The sequence below is a fragment of the Heteronotia binoei genome, chromosome 1 (assembly GCF_032191835.1).
Source record: "Heteronotia binoei isolate CCM8104 ecotype False Entrance Well chromosome 1, APGP_CSIRO_Hbin_v1, whole genome shotgun sequence".
In the NCBI taxonomy this organism is placed as follows: Eukaryota; Metazoa; Chordata; class Lepidosauria; order Squamata; family Gekkonidae; genus Heteronotia; species Heteronotia binoei.
In genome coordinates this window covers 76923152-76946723 of record NC_083223.1, presented here as the reverse complement: position 1 = coordinate 76946723, position 23572 = coordinate 76923152, and the positions used below count along the sequence as shown (strand labels likewise).

Genomic DNA, 23572 nt, shown 5'->3' with positions numbered 1-23572 from the left:
CTTGGCCGTCTCCAGGGGTTTCAATAGTCCCGGAGCTTTACCACCCCTTCTTTTGGCCATGATACAGATGGGGCAGGAGACTACAAATTCTGATACGTCCTTTTTGAGGGATGGCCACCAAAATTGTCTGTTAATTAAGTGGAGCGTCTTAACGTAGCCGAAGTGCCCCGCCAGTTTGTTAGAGTGGCAAAACTGTAGCACTTCCGCTTTCAAACTCCTTGGGACGTAGAGTTTTTTCCCTTTATACCACAGCCTGTCCTCCCTTTTCTGAATGTCTCCGGGGCGGTCATCCCCCTCCTCAGTTTCCATGGCCAGTTTCCCCTTACCTAATTCACCCAAGCACCTCTTTTTCTGCGACCGTGTAGTTACTACAGCCGCTACCTGTGAGGGTGGGTCCAAGGAGTCTACCACTTCCTTCCGCTGGCTCTCGTGTTGCGGGAGGCGGGACAGAGCGTCCGCTAAGAAGTTTTTCGCCCCCGGAATGTGCCTCAAAGTAAAGTCGAATTTGGAGAAAAATCCTGCCCACCTGATTTGCTTTTCACTCAGCTTCCTCTTGTCCGTAAGGGCTTCGAGGTTTTTGTGGTCGGTCCAGATCTCAAACGGCACCTTTGCTCCCTCCAGCCAGGACCACCATGTTTTCAAAGCGAAAGTTATAGCAAAAGCTTCCTTGTCCCGCACTGACCAGTTCCTTTGCTCGCCTGAGAACTTTCTGGAGATATAGGCGCAAGGTTTTAGCCGCCCTTCCCCGTCGCTTTGCATGAGTATGGCTCCGACGGCCACATCGGAAGCGTCACATTGCACAATGAAGGGGCGCTGTTTATCGGGGTGGCTCAGGACCGGCTCACTTGTGAACAGGTGTTTTAGTTGGTCAAAGGCTGCTTGGCACTTTGGGCTCCAATTCAGGCGGGCTCCCGGGAGCTTCACCTCTGGCCCTTTCCCCTTGGTTTTTAGCAGCTCGGTTAGGGGGAGGGCGATCTGGGCGAAGCCCTCTATGAAGGTCCTATAGAAATTTGTGAACCTGAGGAAGGATTGGAGCTGTCTATGTGTCCTCGGGGGAGCCCAATCTAGCACCGCCTGCCCTTTGGCCGGGTCCATCGCCAGCCCCTCCGCCGACACCCTGAACCCCAAGTAATCCAGTTCTGTCGTATGGAATTCACATTTAGACAATTTGGCATACAGTTGGTGGCTCATCAGTGTGCTTAGCACCTCTCTCACTAATTTCATGTGAGATTGCTCATCCTGCGAATAAAGAATGATGTCATCCAGGTACACCACCACCCCCTTAAACAAGAATTTTCTGAGTACATCGTTTATAAAGTTCATGAACCCCTCCGGGGCCCCCTGTAGTCCGAAGGGCATGACCATGTATTCAAATTGTCCCATAGGCGTGTTAAACGTGGTCTTCCACTCGTCCCCCTCCTTGATGCGGACTCGGAAGTATGCGTCTCTCAAGTCCAGTTTGGTAAAAATCTTGCCCTCAGTCACTGTGCTCAACAAATCCCGGATTAGGGGAATGGGGTAGGCGTTGCTTGTTGAAATCGCATTAATCCCGCGAAAGTCGGTGCAAAGCCTAAGCGAGCCATCCTTCTTCCTAAACAATACCAGGGCCGCGTGGGGGGCAGTCGCCGGTTGGATAAAGCCTCTCTCCAAATTCAGGTCTAGGAACTTGCGGAGCTCCTTCTCCGCCCAGCCCATGGGGTATAATTTGGCTCTGGGTAGAGTTTCCCCTGGGATTAGCTCTATGGCACAGTCGGTGTTCCGGTGGGGGGGTAGCTGGTTCACCCCCTGTTCGCTAAACACCCCCATCAGATCCTGATATGCTCTCGGGACTGTGTGGGTCTCCTCCACCGACATGCAGGCCCTATCTTTGGCCACGGGAGCCTTCGGCCCCCAAGCCGGGTCCCAAAGGTGCGTCTTGCATAGGGGGTCTATGAACCGGATTGTCTGCGCTCCCCACCTTATTCGGGGTTAATGCTTTTCTAGCCAACCCACCCCGAGCACTACAGGGTTGGAGCAAAAGGGGGTGATGACGAAGGACTCCAAGTCCCAGTGCTCCTCAATCCCCATGGGCAGGACCTGAGTTTCTAATTTGCACGGCTCCCCCCGCATCACTGACCCATCCATCTGCTCGAACTGCATCGGGCAGGGCAGCGGAGAGCTTTCAAGTCTCAAAGCTTCTACTAAGTTGGGGGTGATCAGCTCCTGGTTGCACCCTGAGTCTATTAGGGCCTGAACTTGCATGAACCTTTTTAATTTGGTGTTTGGTAGTTTCACCACTACAAAGTACAACCGTCCCGTAAAGCTCACCCTCAGCGGTGCCGGCTCCTCCTCGACCTGCTGGTTGGCACCCTTCAGAGCAGGTCGTTCTCGTTTCCCGCCGGCTCGGACGCACAAGCCAGGTCGCTCAGCTCTGCTGACAACAGCACGTCTTCCTCCGGTTCCTCCAGCATGGCGAGGCTGCTCTTCATCACTTCCTTAGGGCAGCCGGGCGTCTTCTTTCGGGGTGCTCACCTTTGGTTCCCTGGTGAGGGTTTTGGTGGTGGGGGCTGGGCAGTGGGAAGCGAAGTGGCTCGGGTCCCTGCATCGGAAACACTTGCGGGGCCCCGCCGGCGCTCCCCGTCCCATGATCTTCTTGGGCTTAGCCTTGGTGGCGGGCGGGATTTTCCGCCCCTTCCCGGACTGGTGCTGACGTTGCATCGCCACCCGCTTCATGTTGGTTTCGACCTCCCCCGCCAGTTGTATCCACCCCACCAGGGTGGTGGGTCTGGCCTGGGTAAGGGCCCGATCCAGGATGCCGGCGTTCAGCCCTCGGGTGAAGTGCTCGATCTTCATCAGCTCACTCCATCCCCGTACCTTGGCCGCATTGGTCCGGAACTCCGCCGCATACTCCCGAATGGATCTGGAGCCCTGTTGCATGTCCCTTAGGGCGGCCAGGGCCTGCGTCTCCTGGAGGGGGGTCCTTGTACTGGGCCAGTAGAGCCTGGAGAAAAGTTTGCACATAGTCCAGCTCCGGGCTCATGGCCTCGTACAGGCTTACATACCACCTCTTCGCGGCTCCTTTCAATTTCGACCCCAGGTAGTCGACTCTGCTGAACTCGCCGGGAAGGTGTTCCCCCAGTAGTACATGTAGCTCCGGGTCCCTGTCGAAGGTGGCATCCAACTCCCTGCCCCGACCCCCATCCCTTGGGGCAGGAGCCGCTGGCGCACCTGGCCGTGGTGCTTGCCCCGCCGCCGGGGCTCGCGGCAGAGCCGCCGGTGGCCGTGCCTGTGGAGGTTGGGAGGGCCTCCGTGGCCCGGTTAGGCCCATGGCGCGGGAGATTTGGGCGGTCATAGCCTGCATCTCGTCTTTCAGGCCCTTGATCTCTCCATCCACCTCCTTTCGGATCATGGCCCGGAACATGCGGGCGTCTTCCTCAGGCATGTCTTTTGGCAGCGGCTCCTCTCCCTCTTTTTCTTCACTCTCGGGATTTTCTCCCTGCCCTTGGGTATTGAGGGCAGCCTCTGCTTCGGCCGACTCCAGGTAACCCAGGTTGGCGGGTTCCGCCTCAGCCAACCGCACCCTTCTCATGTGGTGGGTCAGGATCGCATCCCTCCGAGCAGGCGCCTCGTCCATGATGGTGGTTGAGGTCCACGGCCGATACTGCTGGGGGGTGATCACGAGCTGAAAGGTGGGAGGGGAAACCGCGGCTCGCCTGGCGTTTGTTACGTGCCAAGGTGCCGCCGGCTCTTTCTCCAAGTAGGAAAGTTCTCCGTCTCCTGGAATCTCTTCAGCCATCAGGTTACAAAGTTGCCAGGACGGATGAGTTCCAAAGGGAGTCTTTTCAAAATGTCAAGTCGGCAGATTCAATAACGAGTCGATGTAGATACAAAGAAACTAGTTTATTGATACTGGTTACTTGCGGCCTTGGCCAGAGCTTGAAAAGACTGGAGACCATATATTAGATACATTGCATGTAAGGAGCACTTCAAAGGGATTCCTACGGGCCGGGGAATCTTGCAAGGGGAACATTCACACATAGATGTTACCAATACATTCTCATGTTGATTAGAGGCCCGCGGGCTTGGTACTCTCAGGCTTCCTGTCTCCCCCGAGCCTGAGCTGAGAAGGTTCAGAGAAGACTTTTCACACATCACCATTTCAAAGCAGGGACATTCTCTACGAGAGGGAGGGGGGAACAGGAGAGAGTTAGCTAGCAGCATCTAGTTCCACTTTGGTTCTACCCCGCATGCTCTTTGAATGAGCCAGAGTTAAAGCCAGACTTGACACCCCCCAAAAAAACCCTGGGGTGCCACTGCCATATCTACCTCTTAAATTGTTAGGGAGTTCATTATCTCTTGTCCAGTTTCCAAAATCTGTGTTAATACATCAAGCATATGGGTACAAAACCAACCAAACAAAACAGTTTCTTCTGTAAACAGAGAATGTTAACAGTTGTTATTCCAATTTAAAAAAGGTTCAAAATTATTATATTTATCATTCAAATAAAAAACCCAGAATACATTAATTATTAATTTATTGTGCTTTTGAAGGGACTAATAATCTGTTAGTTTAGAGACAGATATGTATCAAACAATAGTTTTAATCATAGATTTATCTTATGACTGTAGAAATGTAAACAATTTTCATATGTATTTAAACAACCCACATATTTTTTATACATACTGCTCAAAGGAATTAAGTTGTTTGCTGAATTCTAGGAAACTGATTCCTGGACTGTTAAACATGGTGGCAGGGTGTCTCTAATGATACATAAAGTGTCTGTACTTTGTAAGAGCCAGAACTGTAGATTAGGAAATTTCTAGCTCAAAACTTGCCTTCGTCATAAACTCATCAGATGGTTTTGGGGAAGTAGTTATTTAAAAAAAAAAAAAAAGTAGTTTTCTCTCAGGTCAGCCTCATTTGCAGTACTCGACCTACCTTACAATTAGTTGCAAGGATTAATGTGGTAGTATATGTGAAATGATAACTTTAAGTTTAGTGATAGTATTAAAATCATGAACTTCGAATGTGTTGGTTATAACTGTAACCCAGCCCCCAAAGATATGTCCCCCATCCACAACAACTGAAACTGTAGAAAAAGTTTTATGGTCACATGTTAGTCTACTGTTGCTTCAAAATGCAGAATTGAATTGGAGGCTTCCACAAATGGGGAGAGTTTACAGTAGCAGTTTATTTGGGGCCTTTCCTTAGAGTCCTTCTGTGCCTTGCAAGTAAGGCTCAAGGGAACCCTTCAAAGCAATATAGTCTGGGATGGTGGTGCTGTACCAGATTTAATTGCCCTTCACTTTCACGCAAACATTTGTCTGCTCCTTGAGCTTGCTGCAGAAGTGCAAAGGTAAAAGGTATGATTTCACCCTTGCTGCAGCCTATGCAGTGCATAGTATAACTTCACAGCAGCCATTGCAAGATTCAGATTTACTGTGGAAAGGACTATCACTTCTTCAAATATGCGCTATTTGTGGAAGCCTTCGATCCAGCCCATAGTTTTTCCTCCATTATCAACCAATTAATAGGAAAATGCTGAAGATTAACTTTTGGTTTCTTTATAATAGGTAAAATACTATAGACATTTGGCACCTGATCACTTACTCCAAATATGCCATCGACTAGGACCACTTCTAGAGCAGGAAATTCCTCAGAGTGTTCCAGGAGTGCAAACGTTATTGGGAGCTGGAAGACAGTCTTTGCTTCGCACAAATAAAAGTATGAGTCATTTTCATTAAAACTATGCACTTATTTTGTTGTGTTATATTTTATACTTATGCTTATTTTATACCACAACAGGCTGCAAGCATGTTGTCTGGAAGGGTTCCGCTCTTGCGGCATTGCACTGTGGAAGACCTCCAGAGTCTCCAGTAAACTATGGCAGCCCACCTAGTATAGGTAAGAGAGTTTTATTGCTTTAACAACATAAAATTCAGCTTTTATCATTTACTTTTATCATTTATCATATCCAGTTGTAATATTTGACATATTTATGGAATTTAAATGTTATAAATGCCTTCGTTTCTTTGAGTAAAATTAGGTTTGACTGCCTAGCGTTTCTGCTCCCACCACAGTCTCCAGGACCTGACAGTAAACATGCTTGGTAGGCACATAATATTTTGGTGGTATGGAGGAAGATGCCAGAATCTGATACTGCAAACAACTTGGGCTATACGTTTTTGGGAGAAATAGTGGTGTACTCAGTCCCTGTGAATATTGGTGGCAAAACTTCATTTTGTTATAAATTTGGAAAGCTGGTGGAGTGGAGTGGTTAGTAGGGATGGGCATGGTCCAGAAAAATGGTGATCCCTGGACATCTGAAGTCTGTAGGGTTTTTGGATCCCCAGACCATGAACCTCCACATATAATGGACTGGACTGTGATGCCACATGTCTTATGAAGCCACTTAAAGGGAATGTGGGTGGGTAAAGTTGCCGCTTTGCCTTCACTTTGTGTGGTGTGCAGCTTTGCAAAAGCCATTTAATGGGAATGCATTCTACTTAAATTGTTTTTGCAGGCCTTGCTAACATGGACCTTAGGTACCTCCATGAAGGCTGTTTGCGGGGGGGTCCATGTTTGCAGGATGTCACGGACTGGGCTCATAGACCATGAACTGGGCTCTGGTCCATCGAAAAATGAGATATGTGGTCCATTTCGGGCCCATCCCTACTGGTCCGCATTATAGATTAGGACTGAGGAGACCAAAATCTTTACTTTTTATGACATTTACTGGGTGACCTGAGGCCAGACAATCTCTCAGCCTAAACTACCTTAAAGGATTGTTGTGAAGATGAAATATATATATGTACATATGTTCAATGCCTTGAGCACCTTTGAGGAAGAACATATAATGTACTAAATAAATCAATACATCACCTTTTATAAGATGGCAGTATTTCCCATTTCCCTAAATTATAAAATAGTTTGATCATTAACATTTAAAGCAAGAAAAGTTAAAGGGTACATCATGGTAGCAACCAGACATACAGTTTTCCACAAAGTAGTTGCTAATGGTGAGCATGTTTTTTCATTTTGGCAAGTCCTAACATAAAAAATTTGAGTAGCATTGCTTTCTTCATATTTTGAAAAGAAATTTCCTTCCTTCACATGCTGTGCAGTTTTTATGGTTATTGTAAAATGTGTATTTGCTGTCAAAAATAAACTTTTGAAAGGGGAAACAGACCAAAATTATTTTAAAAATTTAAAAAGCATGTCATGTTTTTAATTTTGGTAAGTGAAGATAGTGAGCACTGAAGGTGATGTGTTTAATTCTTTAAGCTTAAAGAATTGTTTTCCTTCTATTAATACAGTCACATAAGGTCTGATCAGTCTAGGAATTAAATTACTGTTACAGGTAGTATTGTAGTGGGATCGGATTTTACAGCTGGGTAATAGAATACTGTAGCTGACTGCTAAGACCAACCACAATTTGTGGATACCTGATAATCCAGCCTGGCTTCTGATGGTTTAGGTGCAGAAAGAGGAATTACGCTTGATAATTAAAGCAAGTGGGTTCATACAAGGCAGCCTGTTCTTTATGCTGTACCTTGAAATCAATCTATTTAGATCTCCTTAAACTGAATTTGAAATACTGAATTTCCAGTAACCAGTGGTAGTAGTTTAGCATTGGAGCACTATGTCTTCTGCTCCAGTGAATGATAGAGTTGTTGCATTCTCAGTCATGGCACCAGCATTATGGAAATCCCTCTGTGGGGATTCTTTCCTCTTGCAGCACTTCACCTAAACTGGTGAAATTTTTTTGTTAATAATAATAATAATAATAAATTTATTTTTATATCCCGCCCTCCCCCGTCAAAGGCAGGCTCAGGGCGGCTAACACGACATGGTATATACCATGATTACAGTAAAATACAATATTATTACAAACAATTAGTTAAAACAAATAAATTACATTCATAAGTTAAGTTAAAAAAATTTGGTGTTCCCTCAATGGATCCCTCTTTCATTCTTCATATTTTAGTTGTTGTCTCGGTTGTATATATGCATTTTAGTTTTGGTTTTATGATGTATTTTGTAATGCTTATTAGCCACCTTTGTGGCCCTGATTGGGCAGAAGGATGTAAATTTTGTAAATAAGTAGGTAACCTTTTGCCTCAGATGAAGAACCTTAGCCAGATAAGTGGAGCCCCTTTTCCTTAAGATGATAACTAGTACTTGTCTATTTCCCAGCATAGCGTTGTATACTGAAGGTCTTTGTGTTCTCTCTAGATGTACTTTTAGTGCTCTTTTCCTATGAGCTAGGAGTCTCTAGAACACTCTTTAGTTGATCTTAAAGACAGCTAGTAGTGGGGGTCTTTGCATGCAGGTGTGAGACTCTTATTACAGCTGCTTATTAATTACAATTTCTTATTTACCTGGGCATGCTTGTGAGTTTGGTGAACGAAGTATAAACACTTTTTTTTGTTTTGTAGCTGAAACTCTCTTTTCAAGAAAGCTAAATGGAAAATACAGACTTGAACACCTGATTCCAACTGCTGTTTATCAACACATGAAGATGCACAAGCGAATCCTTGGACATTTGTCTTCAGTATATTGTGTAACATTTGATCGAACAGGCAGACGGATATTTACTGTAAGTGAAATTCATATTTTTGTGTTCTCATAGTTTGCTGACTACTGTGGCTAAGAGCAGATAAAACTCTTTAGATTGCTATTATGTTGTCCTCATAAATGATCTTTACCTCAGTATCAGAGCAGCGTTAAAAATTATTTAGAGTTCTCATGAAATGTTGTCCTGTATTGAAGGATCTCTCATTGCATTGTCAGTCACTTGCATTTCTCCTAACTTATGATCATCCCCTCCGGTACCTTATGGAAATCATCAGCCTCAGTCCTAGCCAAGAGTGCAGCCTAAATTCTCAGACTCTTCTATATGACAGGTTACTTTAAAAATACCATAATTTTCATAAGGTCTCTACTTTGTACAGCCATTAAAAAGATGATATATGGAAGACCCTTCCTCATTTTGCTAATTTTCCTCCAGTTATTTCTACCTATTAGTATCACAGTCTGAGGTTTGTTAAGGAAGACATTTTAGAATTGTCTTCTCTGCCAGATGTCCTTCTTACTCCTGAATCTGGGATGAACACAATTACTCCTCTCTGTAAAAGGAGTTTTATTATAGTTACAGGGATGCTGTCATGGGCAACACAGCAACTCTACCACATGTTCAGGGATTTCTGAGTCTGGGTTGTGTAAGTTGAGTAAGAAGGAGTAAGACTACTTTGATAGCTCTGGTTTTAACAAAATAAAATCTATCCCTTAGAATATTTTCAAAATTTATTTAATGAGTTTGAATCTTGCTAAATGAATTTAAACATTAAGTTATTCTTACTGTGTGTAGGCAGAGATAAGTGTTTGGTTCCTTAGAATTAAGCTTCTGAAAGCAGTGCTGAGGTTGACTGTGGGTTGGCTAAACTAGAAGAAACTGAACCTAGTCTGGTAATCGTTCTTGATTAAGTCAAGACTATAAAATCAAACTATAAATAATTTGGTTATTTAATAATATTATCTGTAGTTTGATTTTAAACTTAATTTAATTTATAATTTGTATACACACATATCACTACTTCCTTAGATAATTACAAAATACCAAGTTTCTTCTTAAAGCATCTTGAAAAGTAAGCATACGCTTGAGATTAAGTTAGACTTTGTTTCTTCCCTCCCTTCCCTTCTGCCAAAGCATTTTGGAGTTGACAACAGAGAGCTATTGGTGCTTTTCATAGTCTCTCACAGCTTCATCAGGGCCATATTCTGCATCTTGACAGGACTCCCTTAAGTACTGCTGGGTGATTTGTGGGGGGTCTCGTTAACTTACTTTCACCTCTAAGAAATTGTCTCTTTCCATATTTTGCCCCCTTTTCTAAAAGAGTATTCAAAATTAAATACAGTACTTTGTGATTTGATGAGAGAGGAGTGATGTGAAGTACTATGTTCTGCATTTCCTTCAGTATAGTATCCCACAAAGTATGAAGTCTGCCATCGGGTGTTAATTTGCTGCCATCATTGATCCAGCCATGTGATGATCAAGGAAGTCGTTTAAACTCCTTATTTGAAGGGATACTTCATTATCCAATATGATGCCTTAACACCTCTTACAAGCCCTTATATGGGCCTCCCTTTGAATAATCAAGTATTCCCTTGTAGGAGCTGTCCTACAAAGGAAGGGAAGATGGTTTATCCAATGGTAATGTGACTTTAAACTTTGCCCTGACTTTGCTTAAGTTCAAGACAGTGGTATGGGATGAATGTCAGAGTACTAGACAGCCTTGCATTGAGGGAATCAAAATTTCATGAAGCTCTGGGTTCCTTCTTGTTTCATTGTAAACTGGAATCCCTTGGGAGCCAAAGTTTCCAAGGTTACTTCCACTCAGGGGGTCAAGAGCTTTACTAGTTCTGCCTCTTAGACATTTGGCAGCAGAGCTCCTAAGAAGACTGCACATTCTTCTAGGAGCTCTAGGACCATGACTGTCTTCTGAGGTAATTTTTCTGCGGCACCTATTAATAGTGACTAGTTGAGCCGCAGAATCCTTTGCATAAAAGTTTTTTGTGTTAATATCTTCAATGGTTTTGGAACTGAATTGGGTTTTTATGGGTTTCAGTTTGTTTAAGTCTTGCTTTTGGGGTGCTTCTCTGCTGATACCAATAGAAGTTTTAACATTTCCCTGGTAAATCTCTTTTCTCAGATTGAGAAGAAGATTATTTCATCCTACTCATTCTGATTTCGTGTGGTTTGTCATCTTTGTGTGGCATTCTGTATTGTTTTGTTTATTTTGTAGGTACAGTTTTCACATTCCTGTTTCCAGTGTCTTGAAAAAGAACATTCTGCCCAGAAAGGAGTTTGTCTAAGCAAAAACTCCTTTGCTGCACTCTGAAAAAATACATATAATTTTTTAAAGTTAATGCCACTTCTTACAAGGGATGCATTCAAGGTTTTATTTTGCAGGAAAATAGGAAAGTGTAAGACCATATAGAAGAGAATCATGTACAATGACTGACTAAGGTTTATGCTGCTGCCTTCTTCATGGTATCCAGTGGTCTCTGAGTACATCCACTTGCACATAGTACGTACACCCACTTCTCCACTTGCACCTGCTGGAATGGCCTTGGATTAGCCATAGCTATCTCAGAGCTATGAAGAGACAGCTGCTGTGAGAGCCCTCTCAGCCCCACCCACCTCACAGGGTGTCTGTTGTGGGGGGGAGAAGATAAAGGAGATTGTAAGCTGCTCTGAGTCTCTGATTCAGAGAGAAGGGCGAGGTATAAATCTGCAATTCTTCTTTATTTGGTTACTCTTAATCATTCTGTGAGACATTGTAATGGCAGTTAAGCTATGGTAGCATATCAGTATTCTTCCTTTTGGTAGTGCTTTTGCCATCATGCTCTAGAATTTTTTTTAAAACCTTGCTGTATTAAATATTTTTTTATTTAAACAGAAGAAATGTTTATCATTTGGTTCCATACCCAAAATCTTTACAGTTGCTACTACAAAATAATTTGCTGTATAATCAGACTCTGCAGGCAATGAGAAGTGTGTGGAGCCGAAATATTTTGGGCCAGCATTGTAAGGTGTGCTCAGTTGCTTAATGTTCAGTCACTTTTGGAAACCAAGAGGAAAAGTAATTTGTCCAGGCACAGGAGTGCTGTCTGTTCTAAGTAAGGGAAGGAAATGTTAATTGGGACTGATCAGAGGATAAAGTGAAGTAATTCCCATGAACTCCATAGGAGAAGGGCAGTATACAAATGTGATATGGAAATGATTAACTGAGTGATATGGGTTTGCCACGCCAAGTGTTACTTTCTGCAGCATTGGCAGTAACTGCCTCAAAGTCCATGTTGTCTTGTACCTTTTCTCCCTTCTCCATCTTCTGCCTGTTCCAGGCTTTTCTAGTTACCTGCTTGAGGGCATCATGTATTCCTGCACCTGATTTTAACTTTTCATAACATATCTAAGTAGATTAGTTAACACAAATGCTGTGGCAAGTAGTATGGACTTATGTTTATGTACTGTTACTAAAAGCCCAAAATGATCAGTCAGTCACTAACATACTTCAACCTTTGCATCAAGAAAAATAGAGTTTGAATTATGTAATGTGCAAATTCAGCAGTTTTTCATGTTACCTTGCTTTCAAGTAATTTTGTTTCCATGCTTATACTCTTGGGAAGTAGAATTGGATGTGTGATAGTGCATTTTATACCTGGAACATGAAGGCAGGGCACATGGTTGTTCCTGCTGCCTTGGATTAAGGTGACACCCCTCCCTTCCCTTATTTGCAGAACATTGGCACAAAGTGTAAAATATTGAGTACTCTACAACTCAGAGTCTACTGCTGTACACTTATTTGTATTTTTATTTTACCCTTTGAGCAATTCTGAGGATTGTTTAAGCAGTGAGGATGACCAGAATAAAACTGAAATCCTTTGGATTGGGGCCAGATTGTTAAAGTGGAGACTATATAGAAGTTCATAATAATAATCTGGCTGTTATGCAATGAGAGGCACTTTTCCAGAGATTAGATATAGCTCTTATATTAGACAGATTGTTTAGAAGTTTAATATGCATTTTTTGAAATAAGAGAGAGTTGTTAATATACAAAGGAGGTAATTATTTTGAAAGAATGAGGTCATGTTAGGCTGAAAGTATAGTAATTGCTAAATTTGATCAATGATTTTAGATTATACATTGTCTTGCATCTAAATGACCACAGAACATATATATAGCTTTGGGCTCTTCCCCTTCCCCTGAATCTGTGCTCCTTAAATTGCTTCTACATTTCAGGAGCGTTTTGTTGGATTCCTGGTCCTTGGGGGTACTTTGCTTCTGTTAGCTTGTAGCTAAAGATGCTTGTAGCTAAAGATGCATATTTTCTCCCATCAGAAGAGGAATGTAACTTTGTACAGCATGTATCTCCTTGTTCTGTGGGCAGTGCATAAGTAATTTTTTGCAAAGGCTTCTGCTATTCTGAGTAGCTGCTCAGCCCCTCTCCCCAGTCCATACGTTGCCCATTCCATGGATGGATAAGCTCTTGTTTAGAAATAAACAATAGAAAATGCCAAAACACTTAAGAAACCAGCATCAGTTTCTTCTGCCTCTTGCTTGCCAACAGCAGGGGTGGAGAATAAGCCTTGCATGGAACACGCCAGGGCAGCAACTAGAGACAATCCGCTGTAACAGGACAGCACAGCTGCTTTGACTTCCAAAACCTGAGACAGAAGTGCACTAGTGGCATATAGGCCTCTTGACAGAGACATATGAGCTGGCTCCTCTCACCCTGTCAACTCTGTAAAGCCAGGAGTCTCGGCAAGTACAAGTGCCGTAACTATGCCCCTCCTGGCTGTGGGAAGGGAAGCCCCAAGAAGGCACTGGGAGTCTTTATTTACCTATCGAGGATGGCACTTTCCCCCTCTCCCCATTATCATTGTGATGGGGCTGCACTCCATCTGGACTTCCATTTCTACATTTTTTTTAAAAAAAAGTGAAGGACATTAAACTGGATTGGAGGGAAGGTGTGATAAAAGGAGACATTGTAAAAGAGGAAAAAGGATTACTCTTCCCCTTTCATCAAGCATTATCCCTCCCTACTCAGGAGAAAATGAAAAAAGTGGTCCAGCAGATGCCATTGCAGCTCTTCTTCCATGACCAACAGACCATGAGGCCAGCAAATATCCCCTCCTTCAGTCTCCAGATGTAGACGCTCTGTCTGTTTAAGTTGCTGCACTCAACTCTGCTTTAGCCTCTATGGCTTCACAAAAGGAAGAAGGGGAGTGATCAGGGGACGAAACAGTCTTTTCTGCACCACCTGTGGCAAGGCTATTCCAGTGGGAGAGTTTTCCATGCCTTCTGTGGAAGGTTATGTCCATTCTGAGATTCACAGGACAAACTGTCCTTGAGGATTCTCAGGAAACCTGAAACAGGACATGCTAGGGGATTTTTTTTTTTGCTAACAAGCCCCCAACTTCCACCTTTGTTCCTTTTCCAGATTCCTTTGAAGAGGCGCTTAGATTGGGTATTCCTAGGCAAATGGAGAGTAAAGTAAATCTCAGTTGCGTAAAGAGTGTACACCTTTCCTCTAGTATGAAAGCCTTGAAGTTACCTCTAGTAAGTGAAATGACGTTAGTGAAATATCTAGTACCTCTAGTGGATGCCCAGTTGCCAGTCTTGTTTCAGAGGCAGGTCACCCCAAGGATGGGGAGAGCACTTTCAGATACCAAAGTGATAGGAAGAATTAAGTTCTTCCTCAAGAGAGTCTCCTCAGAGTAAGTGCAGCCTCTTCTTCTCCAGAGCGTCCATCCTCCGGACAGAGGAACTCTTACATGATCCAGCCCCTGACCAGTTAGGCTGAAACTTGAGCCTCTGAGATCTGTGTACTTGCCAGTCTGAAAACTGTGCAATTTCTACTCACTACTTAGTCTTCAGCGTCATCATTCAGCATAACCTGTGACTGAAACACTGGAAGGTGAGTCACTTCTACAAGAGCAGCCTCTCTGTTGTCCCATACCAAAGAGAGAAATTCTCTGGGGACTCAGTGCTGGATGAAGTCGTGGCATAGACAAAGGGAAATAAAAAAGCAGTGCTGTCTTCTAGAAAAGATGACAACAGATCCAGCAGGTCAAGCCAAGATTCTTTCGATACTTCCTCAGGTTCCTTTCAGCACCAGGATTGCAGAAATTCTAGATTCCACAAGCTGACCTGTAATCAATCCCGATTCACCTCCAAGCCAATCTCCATATATTGAGGCCCCTTGCCCAACCACACTCTGAGGAGAGAAATTCTTCAATTCTTATGCCATAGCAAGAGGGTGACAAGTCTTTCACCTCCACTTGACTTCATCCTGCACAGAACAAATGGTATGTCTTAGACCTTCACTTCCCCCTCAAGGAACAGATTTTTGCTTTCCCTGAGATCCAACAAGTCACAATGACATCTCCTTATGCTTCAAGCCATCAGTTACCTGCTAGAGATTCAAGCCATAGAATTGTTACCAGAGAAGGAAATTTTTTCGAGACCCTGCTTTGTCTTGTCATGCCCAAGAAAAATAGTGATTGTGAGACAGTTCTGGACCTAATGTATCATGACCGGCTCACAAGAGAGAAAGAGGAGATATTTTACATGGAAATCCTCCAATCCATAGTGGAGACTGTCCAGGTGTGGGGACTTTTTAGTCTCCATGTATCTCCAGGAGTAGGTACACGCTCTCATATGCCCCCGCTCCAAACATTGCCTTTGCTTTGCCTACAGTCACCAACATTTTCAATTCAGGGTACTCTCATTTGATTTATCCTCTTGTTTTAGTTGACTCTGGCCAGGCCTGATACAGTTAAAGCCATGTGCCAGATAACTAGCTCCATCTCTGGTGTATAAAAGCATCCTCCGTGATCTTTTTTTGTCAAGTCCAGCTGCTGTTACCCCATATTCTAGTCGTGACATGTTTCCAAGCTGATAGCTATAGTAGTGACCTATCTCAGGACACCAGGTGCTCAAATTTGGTCACCAATCAGATCACAGGGCCTCCGGGACATACAAACAACTCTACAGGCTCTCTGCTCATATGATTTCCTGAGGAACCACCAGAAGAGCACCCTCATGCATTCACAGACCATCGTCCATATAGGGACATTGATTGACATGGCTCAGTCCACTCTCTCTTTCCAGAAGAATGTCTCTTCAGCCTCAGGGCAGCATTCCTTCCCTTCCTGTATGCAACAGCAATACTACTGATGGCCCTGAAATGTGTGCTGGGTCTCATGATATCCTGTTACGAAACTGTACCATCGGCCTGATTCCACTCTCATCTCCTTTAGTGGCTCCTACTGTCCCATTAAAAGCACTTATTGCAGCGTTGTTCTGGAGACATCACTGTTCTGCTAACTGTATGCTGCTCCTTCTGATAGTCTCTTTGGGACACCCATCTGAGGGGAGGCCCACCCAAAGTGGAAATCACCAAAGATGCAAGTCTCCTTGACTGGGGGTCATGTTAATAGCACTTAGTCACCCAGTGGAAGCAGAGTGACATAGAGAAAAGGCAAAACATCAGTTGGTTGGAGTTCAGAGTGATATTGCTCATGCTGTTCCCATTCTAGCAGGTGGTAGAACACTGTCATGTCTGCACTGACAAAATGACCTCAAAGATTCATGTCAGCCACCAGGGAGGTATGAAATCTCACTACCTCCGGAAGGAAGCGAACAATTCTTTGCTTCCAGTAGGCAGAATCCCATTTTGCCTCTCTTCTACTTCAACATGCCTTGGTGGGCATGTTGCCCACCACTTGGTGGGAAGGGCGGGATATAAATCATAAATAAACTAAACTAAAAAAACTAAAAAACATGTTCAGGGTATCTACAGCTTGAAGGCAGACTGGCACAGGTGGCTAGATCTGGATCCAGAGTCTTCCACGTGGTGGCCAGGCTGATGGCCCTCCCCTGCATGAACTCCTTCATGCCTCAAGCTAGCAACAAGATTTCTGTCCAGATTGCCATTGGAAGAAGTGGAGGGAGGAGATGTATTTACAGCCCCCTAGCCTTCTGTACCTGTCCCCTGACACTGTTCAGAGTCAGGGCACTCAACAAAGTATGAAGAGAAGCAGCAGAGATTGTGTTCATTACTCTGCATTGCCCAAGGTGATCCTGGTTCTCCAATTTGGTACTGATGGCACAACAACTGCCGTGCATCATTCTGGTGGCCCCAGACATTCTCCTCTTCCATCCCAAGTAAGGTCGACTCCACCTCTCTACATGGAAATCTTGGTAGTCTTAGTGTCTAGGAGACCCCCTCTACCCACAGAATCTGCAAAGGCTTTTCACAGGTGGTACCACATAAAACTGGTGCACCTTCAGACAATCAGAGGTCCTTTGCTTTCTCTGGGATAGTTTGTATTGAGACTGCAGACCCAGCATTCTATGGTACCAGGTAGCAACTCTCTCATTGGTTCTCCATCCCTTTGCAGGAAAGCCTTTTTTCCAGACACAACCATATAAAGCAGCACTATCCAATCCTCCCATTTAGCATAGTTTTTTCTTTAACAATGTAGTTTGAACATAGCAAGGCATGAAAAGGGGGGGAGGTATCAAGAGCCTTCTCAGTATAGTGGGAGCCTTTGCAAAAAAAAATTGCACATGTCCTGTCCATAAGGCACAGAGGAGACACGATCCATCCAATCCACTTATCAGAAGAAGCCCTCTGTAAGTCCAGTCTTTTCTTCCTTAACTGCATGGCTGAAGGAAAAGGGCTTTGTTGGTGACAGAACAGGTAATTTTGAACTTGCTTCTATATAGTTCCCTCTTCTATAAATGGTAATTTTGAACTTGCTTCTATATAGTCCCCTCTTCTTTATATGGTTGTGTCTGAAAAAAACCAAGACCTTCTTAATCTGTCATCAGGCTTAATACCTATCTGTGGGACTGCTTTGCCCCACATGTTCCCCAGAGAGCACTGCGATCAAGTTCTCAAAATCTTTTGGCTGTCCCTGGGCTAAAGGAGGCTAGGCTCAACTCCACCAGAGCAAGAGCCTTCTCGGTTGCGGCCCCAATACTTTGGAACACCCTTTGGAGAGCCAGTTTGGTGTAGTGGTTAAGTGTGCGGACTCTTACCTGGGAGAGCCAGGTTTGATTCCCCACTCCTCCACTTGCACCTGCTAGCATGGCCTTGGGTCAGCCTTATCTCTGGTAGGAGGTGTCCTTGAAAGGGCAGCTGCTGTGAGAGCCCTCTCCAGCCCCACCCAGCTCACAGGGTGTCTGTTGTGGGGGGGAGGAAGGTAAAGGACATTGTGAGCCGCTCTGAGACTCTTTGGAGTGGAGAGCGGGATATAAATCCAATATCTTCTTCATCTTCTTCCAGAAGCCATCAGGGCCTGCAGGATTTATCGCAGTTCTGCAGGGCCTGCAAGACTGAACTGTTTCGGATGGCATATAACATCTAATGGGAGAGGGCTGCCACCACATCTGGATCCATAGCGGTTTTTTTACTAACTGCCCAGGATCTGTGCGCGTGAGAAAGAAAATATTATATGATCTGCCTGAAGTAGCACCATTGTTATTTATCTGATTGTTTTATTGTTTTAATATTGTTTTTGTCTACTGTCTATTTTATGCTGTTAGCCACCTTGAGTCTGTATGGAACGGGCGGGATATAAATATAACGTAAATAAATAAATATTGTAATACTGAAATTTCAGTGAGAGTGATAATTAAAAGTCGCCTAATAACTAAAAAGACTTGGTGTTCTACTTTCAGCAGACTACCAGTGCTCACAGAGAATGATAATCTGTAAATGATAGTACTGTGAATGATAAAAATTGCTTTCTTAAAATAATGTAGACAACACAGTAAAAAGTTTCAGTGGACAAATGCAGGTGCTGGAATTAGTTTCCATAGGCATAAGTAATTGCCTCCAAAGAACTTTAGAGAAAAAAGGAACAAGGTGCAAGGTTGAGAGTTTTTTTCTTCTAGATCCCTCATCTATTTTTGGGATCTAGAAGATCTAATAAAACGCAACCTGGCACCTTGTTCCTTTTTTCTCCTACCCACTGATGTGATGTTATTTTCTTCCTGTTCCAAAGACCTTAGCTATCATTTAATTACTGTATTACTGTAACTGTTATTGTAATTATTATTGTAGTTGTTATCTGAATATTAATTTTTTAAATTAATGTGTGTATTGTAAGCCACTTAAAAATTACTTCTGTAGTTGAAGTTAAAGAACTACCTTTGTGGAAATAGCCATGTATTAAGGTTCATACTTTTGGGCTTGTCTAAAAACCAAGACCTAAGAATTAGCCATTGTGGCATAGGTGCAAGAGAGCTCACGCAAAATGAAGCTTTCCTTCCTTCTCTTTACCAGTGCAGCCTTTTTCCAACTGCAGTCCCTGTTGTTGCCCATGAAAAGAAGGGGTTTTTCCGGCATGGTGTAATGTGATGGTGAGGAGCTGCAGTTGTGGGGGAGGCAGTGAGTCAGTGTATATTATGTCTGTGTAAGCAGAAGTGTTTTCTGATCACATAGGGTTGTCTTTAGATTCATACTGATGTATCTTTCTGAGGGTATTGTAGGCTAGCTAGCCTGTGTGCTGTGGGATTGTAATTAGAAAATGTGATGGTTTATCTATTTTTAGGGTTCCGATGATTGTCTTGTAAAAATTTGGGCAACAGATGATGGAAGATTGCTTGCTACTTTAAGAGGACATGCAGCTGAAATATCTGATATGGCTGTTAATTATGAGAACACCATGATTGCTGCAGGGAGTTGTGACAAAATGATCAGAGTGTGGTGTCTCCGAACATGTGCCCCTTTGGCTGTGTTGCAAGGCCACAGTGCATCCATAACATCACTGCAAGTAAGTGGTTAGCCTGGTGAGGGTATAGCAGAAGATTATGGAAAACAAATTAATATGGATATTTTGAAAAATAGAAAAGCAGATCCCTGCATTAGAAGGTTTGTGTTTTTACATTCTGTAGGGTTTGCAATGTAACCCTAGGTGCCAGTTATTTATGTGGATTATTTTGCATCTTGGGTTTGAGGTAATAAAGGGTTTAACCTAAATAGAAAGAAAAAAAAGGATGGCTAATTATAGCTGTGTGGGCATAGGGAAGTTTGTTTGTGTATATATATGCAAGACGAAAATTGATCCAAGAGGGAAACATAGAATTGTGCTGCCACTGTAGAGCTACATGCAAGAAAAGCCAAAGGCTGGCACAATCACCATAACTAATTAATTCTCAAATCCCTAAAATTATTCAATGCACTTTATAATATTAATTATTCATAATATACAATACTAATATTTCCCATATACAAACTGAGTAACACATCAAAATATATGCTGTGCATTACTGAAAATCCTCATATGTAATAAAGTACAAATCCAAAGCCTCTTAAAGGCACATTTTCAAGCCAAGGTATAAGGTCATATTTTATTCTTCATATCTGGAAAACATCCGTGTGCAAAGTTCATTATCTTCTATAGTCCTCCTTGACTTCCTGAAGGAACCAGGCAAAATACTTCTCAGTCACCGTCAATGAACTTGCTGACTTACAGTTTGTTTCCCAAATGCTTTGTCTAAGATGGGACACTGTCTTAAAATCACAAGATTACCTTTAATAACATTAGAAATTACATATAATGCATGACCTCTATAATTGACATTCCCAATTGATGTCTGTTTCTTACAACAGCCAAGGTTTCTGGTACTCATACATCGACTGCATACATTCAGATCTAAGAATATTTCCTGTTGCAGTAATGGTACCCTGCCAGTTCTAGCCTGAAAGCACTAATTACTTATACCTGTCTTTAGTGTTAAAGAACTACTACAGACAATTGCAAAAAGCAGACTGTTGAAGCCTAAACTGGTGGTATATTATGATCAAAATTTCCATGCACACAGAATAATATGGACCACTTCCCTTGCTTGGTAAAATTCAAAGAAATGTAAAATAGCTTTCTTTGTTTTGCAGTTTTCCCCACTGTGCAGTGGATCAAAGCGATACCTGTCTTCAACTGGGGCGGATGGCACAATATGTTTTTGGCTATGGGATGCTGGCACCCTTAAAATAAAGTTAGTTTCTTTCTTGCATGTTCCTAAGTATACACTATGAAAAAATCAAAGGCATTTAAAAAAACCTTGCAACACTTTGAGATCCTTTTTCTGTTACTAGATCTGGCTTCTAATTCACACTTTGTAAATAGTAGAATAAAATGGCAACAGATCAGGCAGCACTTGGAAAATCTGTGACTCCCTAATGTTGGAGAGGGTTAATGGGTTTTATCATGGCTAAAATAACACCAAATCATTGAATCGCAGTCTACTTTAAAATAGGTGAATTGGATATATTCAGGATGGACAAAATCAGTAATGTTTAAAAATTTCATTTCTAGAATTTCAGCTCTTTCCGATGTTGTTAAATTAGTGTGTTTGAATATATTTTCTCAACAAATTAGGTTGACTGAAATTAGTGACACCTTTCTCCCTTCTGTTTGCTTATAAAGAGACCTTCTCTTTATACCAGAGAGCTTTGGATCCAGTCTGCTTCATTAGAGAACACTGACTATAGTTGCAGAAATAGTTGTACTTGTTCATTTTTTCTTCCCAAACATAAAAGAAACTCAAGCTCCCTTTCCATTCCTAAATGCTGTATATGTGTGAGTAGAATAAATTGTTTCTTTATGTCTCATCTTTTTATTACTGAGCTGTCAACTAGTTTGATTGTTTTTGATGCATCTGAATTTTTTCTGTCTTTAACCTTGTAGTCCAAGGCCAACAAAGTTTACTGAGCGTCCAAGACCTGGAGTCCAGATGATATGCTCTTCTTTTAGTGCTGGTAAAGTTCCCCTCCCATGACCTCTTTGAACATTAGTAACTGTTGGAGTTTATAACAGCTTTAATGGAAAAATGAAATTATTTTAATGACTGCTGTTTTAAGAACTGAGGTAGTTATTGTTAAATTTTACGTATTAGTTGTGTGGTTTAATTGTTTTGGACTTTTCCTAAACATTTTAATACGAAAGCAATGTACCGTATAATAGGATTCAGCATCTGCCCACCCCAAATTGTAAGAATTTGCCTTATACATTACTCTGATTGGAAGTTCTAAATCAGGGATTGCTAATGTTTCCTTCAATAAGGTAAAGGTAGTCCCCTGTGTAAGCACCAGTCATTTCCGACTCTGGGATGATGTCATCATGACTTTTTCACAGCAGACTTTTTTAATGGGGTGGTTTGCCATTGCCTTCCCCGGTCATCTACACTTTACTCCCAGCAAGGTGAGTACTCATTTTACCAACATCAGAAGGATGGAAGGCTGAGTCAACCTTGAGCTGGCTACCTGACCCAGCTTCCGCCAGAATTGAACTCAATTTGTGAGCAGAGCTTGGACTGCAGTACTGCAGCTTACCACTCTGCGCCACAGGATTCTTTCAGTAAGGACTACTTCTGAGTAAGAATAAATCTCAGCTACTTCTTGGGGGGGGGGAGTTTGAAATAATCAGATCTACCACCTACAATCATCTGTGTGCCTGCAAACACATTATATATATTCACTATGAGTATAAAAAATCCCTCCCCCCAGTTTTGTTCTATCCTAGAAACAGAACTTGAGCTAGAAAAGAGTTCATTATATGAAGCTATCAACTAATCAGCTCAGAAAATCCCATGAAATACTTTTAAAAAAATCTGCTAGGTTCTTCCAGGGTAAAACAAATTAACATGTTACAGCACTTTCCTAAGAGGAAGTGAGTACTGTGAGGTGCTATGTAAAACCAATGCTAGAGCTCAAATAAATATCATTGCAAAGATAGTTTTAAGGCAGAGAAACACATTTCTGATAGCAGTGATCTTCTGAAAATGCAAAAACAATTATTACCCTTGTAAAAATGGAAACCCACTGGCTCCCAAGAAAATGAGAGGGGGAATCTGCTAGGACCAAGCAAATTTTATTGGGATCAAGCAAATTGACACAAACACTGCAGCCTTTCAGGCTCACTGAGCTGTTAATCAGGCTTGTTGTTATAAAGTGTTAAAAAGATAGAAGGGTAGAAGGAGGAAATTCTCAGGCCATGATCTTCAGGTCTGATATTATAGGCATCCTCTGTGAGATGGCAGAAGCTTTTTCACTTCATTGCCAAGATGTAGTGTAATTCCTAACTGTCCTTTATACATTGCAGTTTAGTGGAAACTCCCTCCTCCCCCGTTTCATATGTTCAGGTAGCATAACTGACATAACTCCCATAACTGGAGCCAGATGAACTCCTTTCTCACTTGAGGAAACACTCTCTATTCACATTCTTTTTCACTGTCACATCGGCAACTCAAAATGAAATCAGAGCTAAGGGCATCAACTCAGAAATCTGTCAGGTCATTTGCTTTAGACTTCTTCAGTCTTTTGCCTCTTGTGATCCTTTTCTGGGTCTTCTTGGGGCTGAATTAATTACTCTTCAGCAGTTGGTGAGCTGCTGATAGCTTGTGATCTATGAGTTGGAGACCCATATTCTAGACACAGAAGATTTATAGTGGAAAACCTCAAGTTTCACAATAAGCATCTTAATTAACAGTCAGTGCATAATGCAGTATACCTGTATCCTCTGGTTGTTTCTGAATTCTTAATTCTAATTCTGAATTTTGCATTTTGAAATATACAGAATCATGTGCTGATTAGGAGTTACCTTAAAATTCTCTTGTGCTTTGAGGAGAAATATGCATTTAGATAGTTGATGAGTGATTAAAAGGCAGCTACTGTTTTTGGTATTGGCATTATATAGTCATGGTATGTCACAACAGTATATTGGGGAAGATATAACAGTATATTAGGGAATAAAAATAAAAAAATATTGGAAATTGAAGTGTAAGATCATTGGATTACTAAACTGAGTAGTATTATGATAACACTTGCTTTGTTCTTGCTTTTCATAGGTGGAATGTTTCTGGCCACTGGAAGTACAGATCACATCATTAGGGTTTATTACTTTGGATCAGGTCAGCCAGAGAAGATATCAGAGTTGGAGTTTCATACTGTAAATACCTCTCAGAATTGCTTAGCTCTTTGTTTGAAATGCACTGAGATTTGGTAGTCATGTTAA

At 42.5% G+C, this 23572-nt stretch overlaps 1 protein-coding gene across 2 annotated transcripts in view; it reads left to right on the top strand.

Annotated features, from left to right (window-relative positions):
* Positions 1-23572, top strand: part of PHIP (pleckstrin homology domain interacting protein) — a 109971-nt gene that overhangs the window by 24752 nt on the left and 61647 nt on the right. For both annotated transcript variants that reach the window (XM_060236313.1, XM_060236306.1), the window contains exons 5-11: positions 5554-5704; positions 5786-5884; positions 8419-8579; positions 19112-19333; positions 20455-20555; positions 21248-21318; positions 23406-23506. In XM_060236313.1, coding sequence (XP_060092296.1) covers positions 5554-5704; positions 5786-5884; positions 8419-8579; positions 19112-19333; positions 20455-20555; positions 21248-21318; positions 23406-23506 — 906 coding nt within the window. The remainder of the gene's footprint in view (positions 1-5553; positions 5705-5785; positions 5885-8418; positions 8580-19111; positions 19334-20454; positions 20556-21247; positions 21319-23405; positions 23507-23572) is intronic.